General features: G+C 38.4%; 2 protein-coding genes across 2 annotated transcripts; both read left to right on the forward strand.

The window, feature by feature from the left end:
- Positions 1-1,067: 1,067 nt before the first annotated feature.
- LOC140923617 (uncharacterized) lies at positions 1,068-11,024 on the forward strand. The gene is made up of 14 exons (XM_073373690.1): positions 1,068-1,128; positions 1,926-2,009; positions 3,633-3,941; positions 4,552-4,722; positions 5,479-5,645; positions 5,750-5,920; positions 6,021-6,191; positions 6,292-6,462; positions 6,563-6,733; positions 7,292-7,462; positions 7,820-7,967; positions 8,378-8,599; positions 9,523-10,212; positions 10,798-11,024. Exons 2-14 carry the CDS (start codon positions 1,940-1,942, stop codon positions 10,947-10,949), a joined length of 2,784 nt encoding a protein of 927 aa, XP_073229791.1. The 5' UTR covers positions 1,068-1,128; positions 1,926-1,939; the 3' UTR covers positions 10,950-11,024.
- A 4,128-nt stretch (positions 11,025-15,152) lies between these two features.
- Positions 15,153-18,501, forward strand: LOC140923175 (hepatic lectin-like). Its single transcript, XM_073373255.1, has 3 exons — positions 15,153-15,523; positions 16,806-16,872; positions 17,820-18,501. Exons 2-3 carry the CDS (start codon positions 16,818-16,820, stop codon positions 18,320-18,322), a joined length of 558 nt encoding a protein of 185 aa, XP_073229356.1. The 5' UTR covers positions 15,153-15,523; positions 16,806-16,817; the 3' UTR covers positions 18,323-18,501.
- Positions 18,502-19,342: the final 841 nt, after the last annotated feature.

Here is a 19,342-nt window from a genome sequence, read left to right on the forward strand (position 1 = left end):
TGGCTAGCACATTGATAGTCTTCAACCATAGCAGTGACGTCACGATGACGTCAATTTATTATTAAAGAAGGAACTGGAATTATCAGTCACCTTGGACCTACCATTTTGAATTAATTAATTAATTAAGCCTCCCACCATAACAGTGACGTCACGATGACGTCAATCTATTATTAAAGAAGGAACTGGAATCATCCGCCATCTTGGACCTTCCATTTTGAATCAATTAAGGTGGCTTTTAGTAGTTTTCAGCATTTGACTCTTTAATTTTGCTTAAAACTCGCGTGTATATAAATCGAGGTAATTGTATCTATAAAAAAATTCATCTCGGAAAGTAATGAAAATTACGAGACAATTAAGGGCACTGTTGAAGATTGAACCCAACATGTGCCTTTTGGTCATCTTGATTGAATGTCTTTCTCAAATTAGTCAATAAAAAGCCTGGAATACTTAAACATTTAAAATAATGCTAAATAAAATTGTAATATGACAATTCAATAATGAAATGTAGAAATCAGAGTACAGCATTTTTATCGAAAAATTGCAAATTTTCTTGATATCTTCTTCATTTTCAGTAGCATTTTGTGTATGGGTACAGTGACTAAAATATAAGTGAATGACTTAAAAAAGGATTGACCTTACACAGGAATATCCTTGAGCCCCCTTAAGTAGTCCTCAGCCGCATTGTGACAAGTAGAGGATGTGGTTACTATGAGATACTATGAAGTGGCCGGTCAAATATATCAAACCTATTCACTTTCATTTACTGATTTTAAATATGTCTAAAAACACATTTTGTAATCAACAGAATAAAAATGTCAGAACATGTTACAAAACCGTTCACAGGATTAATTTCAAGCTCATATTGAAAGCACAGCCTTAGTTGAGAACTTGCCCAGGAACGATCATGAGACAACGAGAAACTGTGCGGAAGAAATGTCGAGTATTGCAAAAATTTTGGGCAGACAAGTTCCTCATTATTTTGTCATTTTCCTCTTTACAAGTAATCTTTGAAAGTCTATTGTTGAAAAATACAATACAGTATTGTTTCCAAAACACTATAAAAGAAACTAAAATGTTGAATCAAATATTTATAGTCGCCAGCTCAGAAAGGGAACAAGTATACACAAGGTAGGTCTACATATTCACAAATGAAAGTCGCTTTTTTAAAACCGCTTTTATTCTAACTCTTTGGGAAAGGTTTAAAACATATAACAAGCTGAAGCTGTGGCATTAAGATCAAGATTTGTCATAAGTGTATATTACCCTCATCTTCATCCATGGTCAGAAAGGGGAACCCCGACGTAAATCTTTTTTCTTTTAATTCCTAAAACTAGGATAAAATTTGTAAAGTTTAAGATAGAAAACGACTATTTCAGCCACAAACTGATAGTTTTCCCCAGTCTTAATCGAGAATTAAAGAAGAAGAAAATGTTAGGTTCGGATCACGCTTTTTCACTTTCATCCGTAAGGTATCATTTTCAATTTCGTTCCCTTCCAACACTTTGTGGAAACTTTTCATGACTTTTACCATTAGAGTCTTGGTTAGTAGTTTTCCTCCAGTCTCACGATATTTAACCTCTTCTTCTCTTTTAGCTGGTAAGTTAAATTAATTTTGTTACCTGATTCGAAAACGAAATAAAATAATTAAAATGGTGATCACACATTCTTGAAGTTGCTAAAATTTCTAGTGACAACCAAAGGAAGTTCCTCTTTCCACACGTTAAAGGACCCTTAAAAATTCATGTGTTTCTATCACGTCTTCAGTCCAAAAAACACCTTTGATGAGACATTTACATAACCCTCGGTATGAAGCTACCCCTCAATCTCCTTATGGTAAAATTATATATTTGGCAGAAATAAATCTATTTTTCCACATCTGTGTACTTCAGCGTATTGTTTACTAACCATTATTTACATTTCTGCAGGTCTCACATAACATATGGCTGGTGCCGCGTTTATTAGGCTAGGCTTGATAATCTCGTCAATTCTCTCTATATGCGATGCTAAAGGTACTATTATTTTACTGACTATTAGAATGTCAATAATTATAAAAAAGAGAGGTCGAAGGATAGAGAAAAAAAAAGTAAATCATACTTTAAAATACTCAAAAATATTTTCAACAAGCAGACAAAATGAAATCAAAGCAGATGTATTGACACTTAAATGGTTGTTGAATGAAATATATTTTTGCGTAATAACTTTGGGTGGGAATTGACGAAGAAAAATGTAACCCCAATACTCAAGTATAAACGGAAAGGCATCAGATTAGAGTTTTATTAGAAACCACTTTCACCTCGCACCCACTGAATGTAGTCAGTTATTGAAATGTTGATTTAGTGCTTTCAGAGGAAGAACAACACAACGTTAGGCTAAACCCTACGGATGTTCAACGAGTGGTAATTGGCTGGGTGGGTGACCCCTTTCGCCTTCCTCATTGGCACTCATGTGGCCTGCCTCTTCGGATTATCGCCCATTAGGGCGCTGTACTTGATCCATGTCTTGGTAATTCTTGTCTTCCACGAGTGTAAGCGTAGAGTCAGTATTCGGGCTTTGTATTCGAGCATTGTGATGAATATTGGCGTTCGGTAATAACTCTCAGTGTGAATTAAAAAAAGTCAACCCAATATATCGGAGGAAAACCCTCAGATTAGCTTAATATTTCTTAAACAATCAATTGGTTATTATTCGGCGGCATTGCGGAAAACAAAAAACAGGATTCTAACAATACGCAAATGGGGCATGTACTTGGTGTATAACAAAAGACTCAAAAAAAGTAAAAAAGAAAATAATAGATATATATTTTTTCTTTCATTGTATTACAAAAGAGAGAGCCTCTGTACAAATATATGCCAATTGTGGGTATTGATTCTGCTCGTAATGAGAACAATGCAAAACTGATATTGTAACTATAGGAGCGAGAGTTTTATGATCGAGAACCCCTGTAAGAATGTAGCATCACAATGAAATCGTTTCGGTTTAAACCCTGAAGTACAAAGTAGGCGGACAAACTATTTTCTAAACGCAAAACCGACCGAATGAGACTGCTAACAGCTTGAAATGATGTACAGCCATTTAGAAATACAAAATAAATTCTCTTCTGACAGAGACAGTCAACACTCCGATTGGCTGAGAGGCGTGTTTGGTAAACTTTATGAAAGCAATGTGCTTTATAATTTACTATGCACAAGCTAATCTCACGCAAGCAGGGATTTTAAAAAAAAGGTTTTGAGTTGAAAACTCGAGATTTTTACCTCATTTACCCACTTCTTCGACGGCTGCAACGTGAGAATTCTTTTAACAAACATGCTGTATAACGGCGAGTGCTATGTCACAAAGTAAAAAACTCCATTACTCCTCCAAAAAGAAAATCTGGATCTAATTCTTTTGCCCAGCTTATTTTCTAGTAACACTGCATTGCAAAATATCCAGATTATAAAGAGAGCCATTCGCGACCGTTTCATTTACAGCGAGATTGTTTTTTTTTATCTAACATAATTTTTGTCGAACGTGTTCAAATCATCACTAAGGTAACGAAACGTTACAAAAAAGGAAGTCCATCTATATATCTAGGAGGTTTTTTTATAACTTTTCGCTATCTTGTGTTGAAATATGATGTAATTATCTTTATTTAGTTGCAGTTTCTTCGCTCGGCTGCTATGAAGAGCAGTTTTATAGCCCCTTGTTCAAAAAGGTGTACCTAGATTATAGAAGTCAAATAGACTGGAACAAATATCCCGACATGAGTCACGTGATCCAAGCTTGCGCTCAGGCTGCAGTGGCAAGGCAGTACACATACTTTGCTATAACAAACTATGGTGTGTGTGTTTGGGGTTCTGACGGGCTTAAAGTAACCAGTACAAGGGAACTAGACTCATGGTGTTTTGCCGGCCTTGGAGGACTGTGCTTAGTGTCCGTATACAAGATTAAAAGCTCAGCTGCAGGTACTGCTTATAGCGTTTACTTTCTCTACTGCCAACAGTGTCTCACGATCTTTTATTTTTTTAAATCAGTTTTTGATTTCTGGTAGGCGAAACGTTTTAATGTAGACTTCTTTTACCTACCATGATGCATTTATATTTATTTCCAGTGTCCTACTATGGGATCAGGCAGTGTTAGCCGGCTCGTTCGCAATCGTGAAAACAACTGTGAAAAGTCCTGTTTACCTTTTGTGACTTAGAAATAAATTTCGATAAATTCGTAAATAATCACAAATATTGCTCACACGCTCGCGAGAACAAAGAAGAAACGTGACTTTTCACAGTCTATTCTTTCAGTAATCAAGGCATATCATTCCATAACCCTGATATAGTATTAATGAACAAACTTAATTTCTCAAAGTTTCCAACTGATTATAGCTCTCTGGCTTTTGTTACGAACGAAGAACTCCTGTATATTTTTGTGAGAATTGCGCGCGTCAAAAGTCTCAAAAAGCGTTTAGCTACAGAAAGGAATATATCTTTAAAAGGAAAGGAAGGGGATCGAAATAAACTACAAAAAAAACCAAGAGGAACATTCTACTCACATTTAAACCTTTAAATTGTATTTTGCTAGTCAATGGCGGTTGGTCTGAATGGGGATCCTGGACAAGCTGTAGTCACACATGTGGTGGTGGATCACAAACACGCATGCGCACTTGCACCAATCCACCTCCCTCTGGGGGTGGTGCAGACTGTCAAGGTGGTAATTCCCAGTCCCAATCCTGCAACACGGATGAATGCACAGGTTAGATTTACCAACAAGTATACCACTAAAGATAAATGTTAAGTTCAGGGCTCGGACCTTTATCAATTTTGAAGTTACCGTTTCGATATAGTTAGGACTCCCCCGAAATTCTAGAATAGACGTATTTTTGGGGAAGCCCCAAAGTGTACCTTGAATGGTTTGTTTACATTTAATATTCATATTCTTTCCAAGCTCTTTTCGAATGGAATGAGGGGAAGTAGGAGATAGAGGGAGTGTAAGATTCGAGAGTCAAAATTTCAAGAGTTGCAAATTATTTAAAGCATTTTCGGCAACCAAGTTAGGGCTTTTTTTCCCCAGACTATATCCGACATGAAAATGTATTTCGCAGTCTTTATCAATTTCGATGAGTGTCCCTGTGCATGTTTCCACTCATTTGATATAAATATACCCATACAAAAGGAGAACATGATTGAGTGTTGTGTTATGGTCGCAAGTTCGATTCCCGGGGCCGTACCATTACTCAGGGTCTTGAAATAACTGAGAAATAAAGGTACTCCCATTGCACTGCAAGCGACTTGACCTTCGAGTGGCTCGGATGACCACGTAAAATGGCGGTCCCGTCCCCAGTAAAAGACGAAAAGATAGTGTCCCCGGTTAGTATTGTCGTATACATTGACACTCAAATAATTAAGGCGCATTTTTTTATGTTTATTCATACAACCCGAGTACAAGTTACTCTTTTTTATTTGTTTGTTTTTTGTTTGTTTGTTTATTACTGTTGTTGATGTTTTATAGTTGATGGCAATTGGTCTGAGTGGGGTGTCTGGGGTAGCTGTAGTCAGACCTGTGGCGGTGGATCACAAACGCGTATACGTACTTGCACTAATCCACCCTCATCTGGAGGTGGTGCTGGATGTTCAGGAAGCAGTTCCCAGTCCCAATCTTGCAACAAACACCAATGCGTGGGTAAGCAATGCGCAATGACATAGCCTGTGTAACAGGCTTCGGTCAGTTTTTTTTTCTTTTTTTTGTTTTTTTGTTTATTTTTGTTGTTGTTGTTTTATAGTTGATGGCAATTGGTCTGAGTGGAGTGTCTGGGGTAGCTGTAGTCAGACCTGTGGCGGTGGATCACAAACGCGCATGCGTACTTGCACTAATCCACCACCATCTGGAGGTGGTGCTGGATGTTCAGGAAGCAGTTCCCAGTCCCAATCTTGCAACACACGCCAATGCGCGGGTAAGCAATGCGCAATGACATAGCCTGTGTAACAGGCACCGGTCAGGTTTTTTTTCTTTTTTTTTCTTTTTTGTTTATTTTTGTTGTTGTTGTTTTATAGTTGATGGCAATTGGTCTGAGTGGAGTGTCTGGGGTAGCTGTAGTCAGACCTGTGGCGGTGGATCACAAACGCGCATGCGTACTTGCACTAATCCACCACCATCTGGAGGTGGTGCTGGATGTTCAGGAAGCAGTTCCCAGTCCCAATCTTGCAACACACGCCAATGCGCGGGTAAGCAATGCGCAATGACATAGCCTGTGTAACAGGCACCGCTCAGTTTTTTTTTCTTTTTTTTGCTTTTTTGTTTATTTTTGTTGTTGTTGTTTTATAGTTGATGGCAATTGGTCTGAGTGGAGTGTCTGGGGTAGCTGTAGTCAGACCTGTGGCGGTGGATCACAAACGCGCATGCGTACTTGCACTAATCCACCACCATCTGGAGGTGGTGCTGGATGTTCAGGAAGCAGTTCCCAGTCCCAATCTTGCAACACACGCCAATGCGCGGGTAAGCAATGCGCAATGACATAGCCTGTGTAACAGGCACCGGTCAGGTTTTTTTTCTTTTTTTTGTTTTTTTGTTTATTTTTGTTGTTGTTGTTTTATAGTTGATGGCAATTGGTCTGAGTGGGGTGTCTGGGGTAGCTGTAGTCAAACCTGTGGCGGTGGATCACAAACGCGTATACGTACTTGCACTAATCCACCCTCATCTGGAGGTGGTGCTGGATGTTCAGGAAGCAGTTCCCAGTCCCAATCTTGCAACACACACCGATGCGTGGGTAAGCAATGCGCAGTTATATAACCGGTCAGTTTTTTTTTTTATAGAGCCCACTAATTCGTGCGGGAGTCCTCGATATTTCTCTTTTTATTTCGTCGAAAAAAGGACCTGCGCCTGCTGGGCATGTTAACATCATGTAGCATTTAGAAGACAAATACGTGGCACATTTTCTAACAATAGTAACGTCAGCGGTTTGAATGCGCTACTTCAAACGTTAATCCAAAGGCTTCGAAAGAAACGTTGTTGAAAGAGGCATTGAAATTAACTTTTAACTGAGAACAACAAAAAAATTAAAATTAAAATAAGCAAGAAGCGAATAGCAACCCTCTTAAAAATTCCAATAAATCACATCTGAAACTAATCAAAAAATATTTTGAATTAATTTTTCAGATCAATAAAAAAGGCTATTTGTTTTCATTCTTGTTCTTTTCTTGTTCTTTTCCTTTTTCTTCTTCTTCTTCTTCTTCTTCTTCTTCTTCTTCTTCTTCTTCTTTTTCTTCTTTTTCTTCTTCTTCTCATTTTTATTATTTATTGTTGTTTTTTTCTTCTATATGTCAAGTTAATGGTGGATGGTCAGTCTGGGGAAGCTGGAGTGGCTGCTCTGTCACTTGCGGTGGAGGGTCACAAAGACGCATGCGCAGTTGTACAAATCCGCCCCCGACTGGAGGTGGAGCCGACTGTCAAGGAATCAGTTCCCAATCGCAATCCTGCAACAGCATGGTTTGCCCAGGTGAGTAATGTATTCCATTTAAAGTGGCCAATATCGTGACTAAGGTGCAATTCTAATTTGAATTGGAAGAAAAAAAGAGAAAGCGCAAAAATAAACAAACAAATTTCTGAGAAATTCAGCATTTTATAGCAGTTTTCTTTCCCTTTCCTTTCCGTTTTCTTTTTCTTTCTTTTTTTTTTTTTTTTACATTTTTATTTCTTTTGTGGAGAGTGAGGGAAGGGGGAAGGGGAGGATTGTTGGGAAAGTTGGAGTGAAGTGTATTCTGAACAGGAGATTTAAAACGCGCATGGCAGTCGTCTTATAGCGCGTGACCTTCTAACACGATTGCGACATAACAAAAAGTTATTTTGATTTTAGTCAACGGCGGATGGTCGCTCTGGGGAGTTTGGGGCTCTTGTAGTCAGACTTGTGGTGGTGGATCACAATCACGCATGCGTAGCTGTACCAATCCTCCTCCATCCGGAGGCGGTGCCAAATGCCAAGGCTCTAGTTCCCAGTCTCAATCGTGCAATACTAATCGATGTCCAGGTAATTAAAGCACCATTAAGGTATCATAATAGAGCGTTCTCACTCACGTGGCCAGTAGATTTGTAAATGTATTGGTACAAGAGAAAGTTTTTACATAAGTTAAAGGTTTAACTCCCACACGACTGGTTTGAAACACCAATATTGCCGCCATTTCACACACTTTTTTTGCAACACCAATATGGCTGACGTGACGTCACGTGAAAATGCTCTATAATTTGGTTATTGCGAAATATCAACAACCAATCGGTTGCCATTTTGAAGGCAGCCTACTAAAAAACATGAGAAAAAATTCTGACTAATAGAAAGTCAAAAAGCTTATTTGCCTTATTGATTTGACTTTTGATCAAACTTCCTTTCCTCCCCCCACCTTTTTTTTTAATTTTTCAGGCTGTCAAGAGGGAAGCTCTGTACATGATCAGTGTGGTCAGCGGTGCACTTGCATTGGTGGTCAATTAGTGAACTGCGTCCGAATTAGAAAAGAATTTACTGCCATGACGTTTGAGGAACGAAAACGTTATATAAAAACCATCAAGACAGCATCCACCGATCCGAGATGGAAGACGGAATATGATAACCTTCTCAACTCTCACCGCATCTTGTTCCTCTCAGGTCTGTGCACGCCACATATGCCTCTTGTTACCGTTTAACCATCTTATTAACAAAACTCGTTATTTGTGCCTTAAAGGCCATGTCCATACCAAACTGGATAGCCCTTCAGGGGAGGATCCAGGATTTTTTTCTAGGAGGAGGTGCACTCGTCTCTTGCTCTACTTCTTTTTTTTTTTGCAGGATACCAGTTGTATTAGAAAACCACAGGTCATCTCAAGGGGGGGGGGGGGGGGGGGTGCGCACCCCCTGCACCCTCCCCCTAGATCCGCCTCTGGCTCTTGCGCCAAAACACAAACCGTACTAAAAAGGGTTTTGCTTACTCGTAAGAACGGTTATTTCAGCACGATTTTTGTAACGGAGCAAAGCTGCCCGCCGCGTCAATATCTAAATTATATTAGAGCGTTTTATATATCGGATGGTTTTCTGTACCGCACACTGGTGCAGCGTGACCAGATATTCGGACCATGAATGAAGCCCATCTAGACGGCAGAATATTTGAGGCGACGTATATAACCCTTCGATATTTAACCTTAATACATACGGTTACCTTAACCCTTCCTGTTCTTTGATTGTTCGTTCCTTTTTGGTTTGTTTGTTTGTTTGTTTGTTTTTGGTGTGTGTGTTATAATATTTCGCATAAATTAAACTTTTAATAGATAGCAGGTGAAGGTATGTAATATAAGTTTTAAAGGATGCCACGCCTCTACACCTATCACGTCACCTATCATGATACTGCTTTTGGTATTATTTCATTCGTTTTGAGTACCGAAAAAGACAGGGGAAAATCGCATTTTTTGTTTGATAAAGGCTCACACTCATACAAGTTACAACGTAACGTATTATCGTGCATTCAAGCTCTCAAAAACGTTAGTTGTACATGTATATGGCATACGTTTTAGTTGTTCTTTTCTATGCTTCCATAGGAATCCACCAACGAGATCATTTCCTTACTTGGCATCGCTGGTTCATTCTTCAATACGAAAATCTTCTCCGTCAAGTCGACTGTAATTTTACAATTGCTTACTGGGACTGGAGTGCTGTATCCAGTAATCCGTTCAGCACGGCAAATAAAAGTGACCTATGGCACAGCGCAGACACTGGTTTCGGTGGGGATGGAGGTGGAATGTCGTTTTGTGTTCAGACTGGTCCTTTCAGAGAGAATGAATGGAGTATTGTGCCACTTCCGGCGGGAAGTCCTCCGGAGCCGGGTCCTCGCTGTTTGGTCCGGATGTTTAATGGAAATCCCCCGGATACAGTAGCTGTAGAGAGAGTATTGAAAACGGAAGTGGCTAACTTCACCGATTTCGAACTCATGCTACGAATAAATCTCCATGATTTAGTTCATTGTTTGATTGATGGAACAATGTGTTCCATTGATTCCGCTGCAGCTCCAGAGTTCTTCCTTCATCATGGTTTTATTGATAAGATATGGGATGACTGGCAGAAAAAGAGTGAAGCTCACAAGAATGTCTTCTTTTCGACAATCAATCAAATCATGCCGGGTACCCAACTTCTACCTCGAGCGGTCATCGATCTTTCTTCTCAGCCAGGAGGCGTAATCGTCGAATATCTAGCACCCCGCGCTTCTACCAGTGCTGTTAACCTTCTAAGAGGTAGGATTAGTGAATTTTTTAATTTCTCGGTACTGCCATAGATTTCCGATGTTAGAGTCGAACTATTCACAAAACGGTCCTGTAGGTCAACTATGAAGTACCGAGCAAATGATTAACCCTACCCTCCCTGTAATTTGAGGGGAGGCTTTGGAGACCTCCCTCTATAACTTTAAAACCACTTATGTTACGGCCAGCAAAGTAACACAGCAAAAGGAACTCATTGTTTCCGACACCTATAAAGTATAACTTGATTGACGCATTCGACGTCATAATGACGTCATAATGTTAAATTTATCGGATGAACCCGAATTTCATCAATTTTTCCCCTTAAAGTAGCAATAAAGCGAAAGTGGTTAAAAAAAATTTTGCTTCATGCAGGGTTACATTTACTCAGTAACACTCTCATTGTTCACGAGCAGTTTTCTTCCGTGTATAATTGTTCAAAGAATTTATGTTTTAACCCTTTCATTTATTTTTTTACTCTTCAATTACTTATGTCATCAAACGCTATTGTTACCAACAAATCATCTCTCATACAGATCTAGCACTGTCTCACTGATCACATATTGGTACCATTATACCTAGGCTTTAGATTGAGTAAACTGAAAAGACTACGCAGACGCAGACGCAGACGATTCTCACAGCTGAGGGACAAGATTTTCAAGGTTTTCCATCTCAAGAAATCTGAGATTAGAAAAGCAAAAGAATTCGAGAAGATGCTACAACCAAAGAATTAACAGCGCTTCATTTATCCAGTGAGAAGTGATGAGGTTGAGGGTGATATTGAAGATGACGACAATGAAAATAAATATAAACAAAGAGTTTATGGAAGGGTTTACGTTACTACTTTATGCAGTTTGCTTTCACGACACAAAACGCGCACAGACTTATATCATTATGACAAATAAAATAAATCAGTTGCTCGAAATACTGAGATGAGCATTGTTTTGGGGTATACAAAGGCGAAGATCCAAGTATGCAGTTCATTTAAACCGCCCCTTCTAATCCAGTCTTCGATTCGGTATTCCAATCTGTGAATTTCGTACTCCATACACTGGATTCCAGATTTCCTGTCAGTGGAATTCTTACCGTGAGTGGAATTTTGGATTCCATGAGCTGAAACCCTATTCCGAGACCAAGGAATCAGGATTCCACACGCTATTTTTTTTTTGTTTTTAGAATACGGAATCCGAATACCTTTACATGGGCCGAATATAAAAGTGAAACATTTTCCTCCTCACTTAGGAAGGTGCTGTGAAATGTCATGATCCCAGCAAGTCAATTCCTTACAAATGAATTTTACTTCCAACCTGATTACGATTTTGTTACAAATTCAGTAAGAAATTTTTTCCTAGCGACCAGTAAACACCGACAAGCCAGATGTTGTCTCTTACTTAGCATTTATTGGTGTAGCTACTTCATTTACCGTTAAAATTTCATCTTTCAATCGAAACTGTCGCGAAACAAGACGCATTTTGAATCCCGTCTCGTCCTTGGGCCCCAGTTCAAGTCCCGCTCTGACCGCTTGCTGGATTTGTTCACGGTAGTCCCGAGTTCAAATCCTCCGCCACGCTTGTAAATAGCCGGCTGGTTTGCCTGCAGCCAGTTGGGATTCTTAACCCTGTTAAGTTTGATTTGAATTATTTATTTGCTCGGCCCCACTAGCATAAGTGCTACAAGTACTACCGAGGGTAAATAAAGGAATTATTATTATTATTAAAGATATGCAGAGAGGCTTGATGTGAATACGCGGCTGCCAATTAAAAAGTATTATGGTATACTTAATTATCATCACAAACACATTCTAGAAGATAGCAAAAATTATACTGACTCAGCTACAATTCCAGAATAACTATTGCGAATTTTGCAGCAAAAGAAAAATTTATTTGAGGTCGTTGAAACCACCGTCGAAACCGTCGAAATAAACTCAAACTAAAACGTATTTGAAATCGTTGGCATAGCTTACCTTCAAGTTCACGCGACGAGGTTAACGTTTCTTTCGCTGAAAGAAAGCAACGGCGAATTGACAGACCAGAAACGAATGCTCCCGCCGATAAAAATGGTCAGAAACAACTTTCATTCCCCATTGGCCATATTATCCTCAATTTCCCTCCGGTTTTTTCCATAAGTTGTAACAAGACCTGACTGAAATATTTTAAGACCTTTGAACCGCGTGCACTTTCCCTTTTTCCAATAGACCCTTTTCACTTCATTGTTTTGTTGTCCAGTGTGTATCATGTGACGGTACCTAAGGGAATAATTGCAGATATTGGCTTGCACGTACGCATATTTTTATTCATCGCAAAAAAAACAAACCAAATCTCCTGAGAAAATAAATTGATCTGCGCCAGCATTAATTAACATACTAAAAAAATACCGAATTCTACAGGACAAATTTTCCCTCTTCAGTCTCGCTCATAATAAGTGTACACATTTTTGCGCTGTTCTTAATTCTATTTATTTTGTTTTTTACATAACGCTATTTTAAGAAAGCAATTTCTAGGACCGGGTTTAAATAGATCAAATTGGGGCAGAGGATGTTAGTCATCCTTAGGTAATTTAAGGATCAATAGATGTTCCCAAAAGTAAACGGCAAGGATCAGGGGTACCCAAAGTCAATTTTTGGAAAATATCTCTTCCGAAGACGATTTGAGGTCTAGAATTTTCGGAACCCTTTTTGTAAAATTTCTTGCTTGCCTGCTTCTCCTAGGATTTTCGAACATTTAAAAAATGGTATAATTGCCCATTTTTAACGGATTTTTACCCTAAAATGGTCGCCTAGAATTTCTAGCTGAAATTTTCGAAAAAGTAAGTTTTGATCCCTATAACTTTCGCATCACTAGACTTTCAGCTAGGAATCCGAACAGATGAAAAATTTTTTTAGGGGATAAAAATATGCCCATATCTACCGTTTAAATGCTAAAATACGTACAACAATGCTATGTTTAAGTGGTTTTGAACTATATTCTCGATGGGTGCCCCTGAAGGATCAGTGTAGTGTTTTTCCACATGTAAGGGAATCCAAGACAGTCTTAGATTCTTGATTTCACGCCGTGGATTCTGGATTTTTAGACAGTGGAACTTGAATTCCAGATTCCAATCCTTAGTGGGATCCGGATTCCTTGAGCTGTATTCCCCATTCCCAAAGCCCAAGGTTCTAGATTCCACAAGCAAATATTTCCGGGATTCCGGAAACTGCATGACGAAGTGTTTCTCAGTTTTCTCAAGAAGCAAGAACACGTTAAGGTATCAGCCACCCTTCAGGACAGTCCGCGCGGATCGCTGTAGCGTTAGTTGTTTTTACAAAAATCCCTATAAACCATATATTTTTTAAAAGCTTAATAATTCCAGATTATGGATTTGAACTAACAAAAACGATTTACTTAAATATGTTTCGAAATTGGAACGCTTTGTGTAAAATACACGTCTCTATAAATCATGTTCCACTCCCGCCGGAAATAAACGGAAGAAAACAATTAACACTGCATTCGCTTCTCAACACGTTCCACTAAAATACCGTGTCTCAGATTTTTGACAAGTGCGTTTGTTTTTCTTTTATTAGCAAATGAAGTTGGGGAAGGCAATTAGTCAACACTCTCTGTGTAAAAAAAGCTCTAGCTTTAAAATGAAAAGGAGTATTAAAATTCGCAGACACGGTTTTGTAGAAGAGATATATGGCATCACTCTGGCCAAATTTTAGCCAAATTGATTGAAAGGCTGCCGACTTGGAGTTCAAAACGTACAAGTCGATCAGCAAAATTTGCGTTCGGAGATAAAATAGAAAATACATTTTTGGCGGCATCATACCTGGAATGAGATTATAACACCTAAATGTTTATTCTGATTGATATCAGAGAGGGATCAATTTTCTCTAACAATAGGACTTTGACAGGTAACATGTAACAGGAACAAACTTTTTATTGCTATCAACATCTTCAAGTGAACAGTTTAATTCTCCGTTGGAAAACTTCCACTCTTTTACACCACGAGAAGCACGGTTTAATTCTTTCTCGAGCGCCAGGCCAAGGAAACTAAAAAACTTTGAAGCCGCCGAATGCCCACCACCGATTGCTCGAAGGCCAAGAACTGAGGCCCGGTTTATTTCAAACGCTCTGCTCTTCTCGGAAGAATTAAAAACAGAATTTGTCTTGTGCGACGGCCAGCTTTCATTCTGGCACTGGATTCTCCAGGTAGAACCAAGTCCATGCTTAGTCGCTACATTTTCCATGACTTGGACTCTTCCCTGGCAAAATCGACAAGATACAGACTCGTCCAGTTTCTCAAGCAGCTTTTCGCTCAATACGATAGCTCGACCGCTTATTGTTTTCCACGTTCCATCAGCAGATGGGGTCGATGAGCTTAACTGGCTTTCTTCATCTGGTTCTTCAAGCTGGATTTTGGAGCGGCTTGCACTCTCACAAACTGCAGCATTTTCGCTTTTCTGAATATCCAACTCCTCGAGCCACTTCTCTTGCTGATAAAATGAGCCTTAGTCGTTCTCTGCCAATTTTGCGGCCCATTCTTTGTCAAACTCGCTCCTCGATTTCTTTCTTCGCTCTTTTTTCGACCTTTTCTTTTTTTTTGGCGGCATTTTCACCGAAACAAACGCTAAATATCCACGGAGAATACTAAAGGCTATAAACAACGCGAAGACAATTCGCACGTGTTGTGTCGAAGCACGCACTCGGTATCACGTTACTAGTTCACAGGCAAGTTAATTGATATATGACACTGGTATGACAGATCTTGTTAACGATCAATTAAGATAATTAACGAGAAAAAATCTTTTACCCCCGATATCTTTCGACAGAAATAATATTTTCTTCTGGTTTTTTTTTTATAAAGAAAGCTCTCAAGCATATCTATTTGAAAACGTTGAAACCTCAAATATGGAAAAATGGCAATTTTAAGGGTGGCTGATACCTTAAGGCAGGTAAATAAGTCCTACTTTAAAGTAAACGTGTTTATGAAGTCCTCTTGGTCATGCTTAGCTTATTTACTTGAAGTTGCATATTGTGACCTCATCTAATGAAACTACAACAGTTTTTTCACCCTTCGATCTCAGGAGAAACCGGTGGCCATAGGTATGGTTCAATCAGCTGTGGGACGGTTTCTGTGGTTCTTTGTTGGTTCTACTGGTGGCATCTGCCATTCAATTGACCATTAATCCTAAGTGACTACGCGCTTACAATTGCTGTAATTTAAAATTAAACAGAAAATGACAGGTTACATTTGTAGACAGTTGTGTGCGCTTGGTCTGGGTATCCCGCTAAAAGAACTAAAAGAACTTTGTTCTTGATATTTCATTAAGGTGAGTCACTATTTTTAAAGGCAAGGTATGTGTGTTGTTTATACCTTTCCTCTCTGCGTACTGTTTTCCTTGTCTTTCTCCTGATTCTAAATACAATCAGTCAAGTTTTTTTTTTCGATAACTGCACATCCGTGAATCACATTAAGTGACCGATCAGGAGTTAATGAATCAATTTAATACGAAGTAGCCAATGTAAAGTCAAGAATCGACGGATCATTTTGAAGGCATCAATGATTTCACAAAACTCCTTCAAAAATAAAAAGCGAAATAAAAGGTCAGGAAAAGAAATCGATGCCTCTTATCATTTTACTGTTAAAAACAAATCGATATTTTTGCTCGCCGCAACAACTGGGTCGTCAACCGTACCCCAAGGCTATACCACTTTTAAAGGAGATTTTCACTTCACATGTATTTGTTTTTGTGCGAAAGAAAAAGCAGCTGTAAAAATACCATAACGAGCAAATATTTGATTATTACACGTTCCATAACTCAAGCGGAACATTATTGAATAAATGTAAATTTCAGGGAAAACAAAGATGGTTGCAATTAATATTTTTATATACCGTTGCATGTTGTGTTCCTTTGCGAGATATCCCACAGATTTCGCCACATGTAAGGGAATTTAAAGTCTTGGATACTGGATTCCACGCCATGGATTCCCGATTTCAGATACATGATTCCACACTATTTGATCCCGGATTCCAATCGCTACAGTGGGATTCCGGATTCTTTGATCTTTTTCTGGATACCAAAGTCCAGGATTCCGGATTCCACAAGGAAAAACTTGCCAGACTCCGGAATCCGACTCCCTTACATGGGGCGACAGGTTTCTTTTTCTTGAAGTAACATACTAGAAATTATAAATACTTAATTTAAAAGTCCCCTCTGGAAATAACTGAAAATAGCCCAATATTCGATAACTGAATCACAAATTTCAGTTGACAATATATAGTGGGCGATTTAATTTATTCAATTTTAGAAATGTAAATTTTCTGCAAATGCATCAACGGTTTACCTCATAAATTACATGTACATCAGTATAAATTTCAAATTTGCAGGCTTTTTTGTTTTTACAATTCCTGATTCCCAATTACGTGCCTATAGTGTGAAAATAGAGATTTTCTCTGCAAAAAGAATACTATACGAGGGTAATACATAAATGTCTCTTCGAGTCTTGGTCTTTGAGCCAAATCCCTGTGAGTGTAAGAATCTAACAAGGCCTAAAAGCGGAGCTACCGCATAAGACTGTGTGAATTGAAAGTTATTATCTGTTTACTTTTAGTTCTGTTGCAGAATGAAAATAACTGGAATACTTTTGACATTGCTCTTGGGAAAATGCTCAGCACTGGGTAAGAAAGAATCAGCAGGACGCATGTAGTAAAAGACATAATAAAACTAAGCCAATTTTGCCGTTGTCGTATTCATTGGTACTTGTACCTTTATGATTTAACATTATCATTTTGCACTATCATCATCATCATCATCATCATCATCATCATCATCATCATCCTTATCATTATTATTATTAATGTTATTGCTATCATAATTTATATTAATTCTATGTGACCATTTAATAATTATTTACTTAGGCCCATTATATGAATAATTATGATAATAGCCACTGAGATAGGCACAATTGTTGAGCTCATGCGAAAACCGAATGCAATAATTGTTTTACAATTCATTCAAAATTAACAACCTTACATCCTAGACGTTCGTCAGAAAATTTGGCTTGTTTTCGGCACATTTACCGAATATGTACAGTTGCTTTCTTGCAGATACTTCTCAAAAGGCCTGATGACTTCAATCGAGCGATTTTTTTTTGCGTGTTTTTGTATTTTTCCCGTTTAGTTTAAATCAGTGATTCGGCTATTTCCTCTTCGAATTACCGTGGATTATTTCGAAACGAATTTGAGTTCATTAATGCTAAAAAAACTCGTGTCTCCTTCCCGTTTGCTGCAAACAACGTCTTGATTAGATATTGCTCGCATCTCCCACATGAACACAGCATCACCTGGATGTGAAAAATTCACCATTTTCACATTACCCATAATATAACTTATTCAACTCTCCAGTAAGACTTTGCATAACCATTTTATTCAATTTACTCTTGGGATGACTGTTAAAAAGGAGAAAATGGTAACTATGATGGTTACGTAAAATTCTTGGGGGCAAACAAGGTGTATTATGGGCAATGTAAAAATGGTCAATTTGCCGGAAGTCAATCAAAACGGAGAACTGTTTTGAACAATTAACAATATTAATTAATCGACAGTGATTTCTGTCTTCATTTCAGTTTGCGACGAAGGATGGAAATTATATGACAGCAACGGAAGCGGCATGGAATGCCACCCAACCTATCAACCTAAAGGGTACAGGAAATGCCTCAAAATGTTCACAGCAAAGAAATCATGGGAGAAAGCCGAGGAATCGTGTGAAGAAAAGGAAGGTAATTTGGTCAAGATCGAATCTAAAGAAGAAAACACTTTTCTTCTACAAGAATTTCTAATAGTTCCAGAAGGCGAACAAAATATTGAAGCATGGACTGGACTAACGGACAAGGAAGAGGAGGGAAAATTTGTCTGGACGGATGGCCAGACTCCTAGTTCAGCTTGTACAAAATGGGCGGACGAGCAGCCAAATGACGAAGACGGAGAACAAGACTGCGCTGAGATAGCCAATGGAGTGTTCTGGCCAGGAGGTGAACCACAGATTGGCTTGTGGAATGATTTCCAGTGCCACAGTGAACTCAACTATATTTGCGAGAAGGGACGCGAAGAATATGATTTGTCTTCATAAGAAGGAAAAAGCTTAAATACTGTGCCCAAGCCATTATTTTTGGATAAGCAATTTAGAATATATATATTTTTATTTTCTTAGAGCTATAAAAATTGTAAGTTGCAGTGAGAAGTAAAAAAACGCACAAAGCCGTGCAGATCTTCAAGTAAAGCCATTGAATAAATTAACTGTTTCACCTGTTTATCAATTTCTTTATTGTAAGGTACATCAGCAATGAAGAGGCCGATGATAAATGACATGATAACTGCTTTTGTTGATGTTCATAAGGGACAAGTAAAAGAAGACTGAAAAGCGAAATTCTGCGGCATAATAAAATGGGAAGCCTATCCTAGTAGGAAGGATTAGCGCAGTTAGTTAGTGCGCGGACTTCTGGCGGGAGGTCCCGAGTTCACCCCAGGTTGGACCACACAAATCCTTCTTTCGACTTCTTTCCTTTCTGTGTGGCTTTAAGTAGCTTTAGGTAACCGTAAAATGGAGCACTGATGGAGAGGTGGGCGGGGGGGGAACTGAGTGGACCGTCGGTCTTAAGTTTGTTAGTCAGATGACCATTTCGAGATACCGAGGTAAAATAAGGACTCTTTATCTTTTCTTTGCTTTTGTTCTACCTAGAACAAATTTGCTTGAGAGCAAAACTTTATTTTCTGATTTCAAAATTGCTGTAGCTCATGAATGTGAAAGTAAAAATTCCCTGCCCCCAGGAAGCACAATTCGCGACTAAACCTGTTGGTTTTAACGATTGCCAATGCAGATGCAAGCTAGATTGCCAACAAAAGCAATTATAAAATAATAATGAAATGATAATGATAATAATAATAATAATAATAATAATAATAATAATAATAATCATAATAATAATGATGATAATAATAATAATAATAATCATAATAATATTAATAACATTAATAATAATCATGATAAGGATAATGATAATAAGTTTGTCGCCAAACATGTTAAATACCCTCTAAACTTTTTGGAAACTTTTTGGGCAAAAAAAGTCGTGAAAAAATCGGTTTCCCTCAT

The sequence above is a fragment of the Porites lutea genome, chromosome 13 (assembly GCF_958299795.1).
Source record: "Porites lutea chromosome 13, jaPorLute2.1, whole genome shotgun sequence".
Classification (NCBI taxonomy): Eukaryota; Metazoa; Cnidaria; class Anthozoa; order Scleractinia; family Poritidae; genus Porites; species Porites lutea.

Excerpts from the sequence above, each read along its gene's own strand:
- LOC140923617 (XM_073373690.1), top strand. The coding sequence starts at position 1,940 with ATGGCTGGTGCCGCGTTTATTAGGCTAGGCTTGATAATCTCGTCAATT. Across the intron at positions 6,463-6,562 it reads CAACACACGCCAATGCGCGG|TTGATGGCAATTGGTCTGAG; the intron begins GTAAGCAATGCG and ends GTTGTTTTATAG. Across the intron at positions 6,734-7,291 it reads CAACACACACCGATGCGTGG|TTAATGGTGGATGGTCAGTC; the intron begins GTAAGCAATGCG and ends CTATATGTCAAG.
- LOC140923175 (XM_073373255.1), top strand. The coding sequence starts at position 16,818 with ATGAAAATAACTGGAATACTTTTGACATTGCTCTTGGGAAAATGCTCA. Across the intron at positions 16,873-17,819 it reads GGGAAAATGCTCAGCACTGG|TTTGCGACGAAGGATGGAAA; the intron begins GTAAGAAAGAAT and ends TCTTCATTTCAG.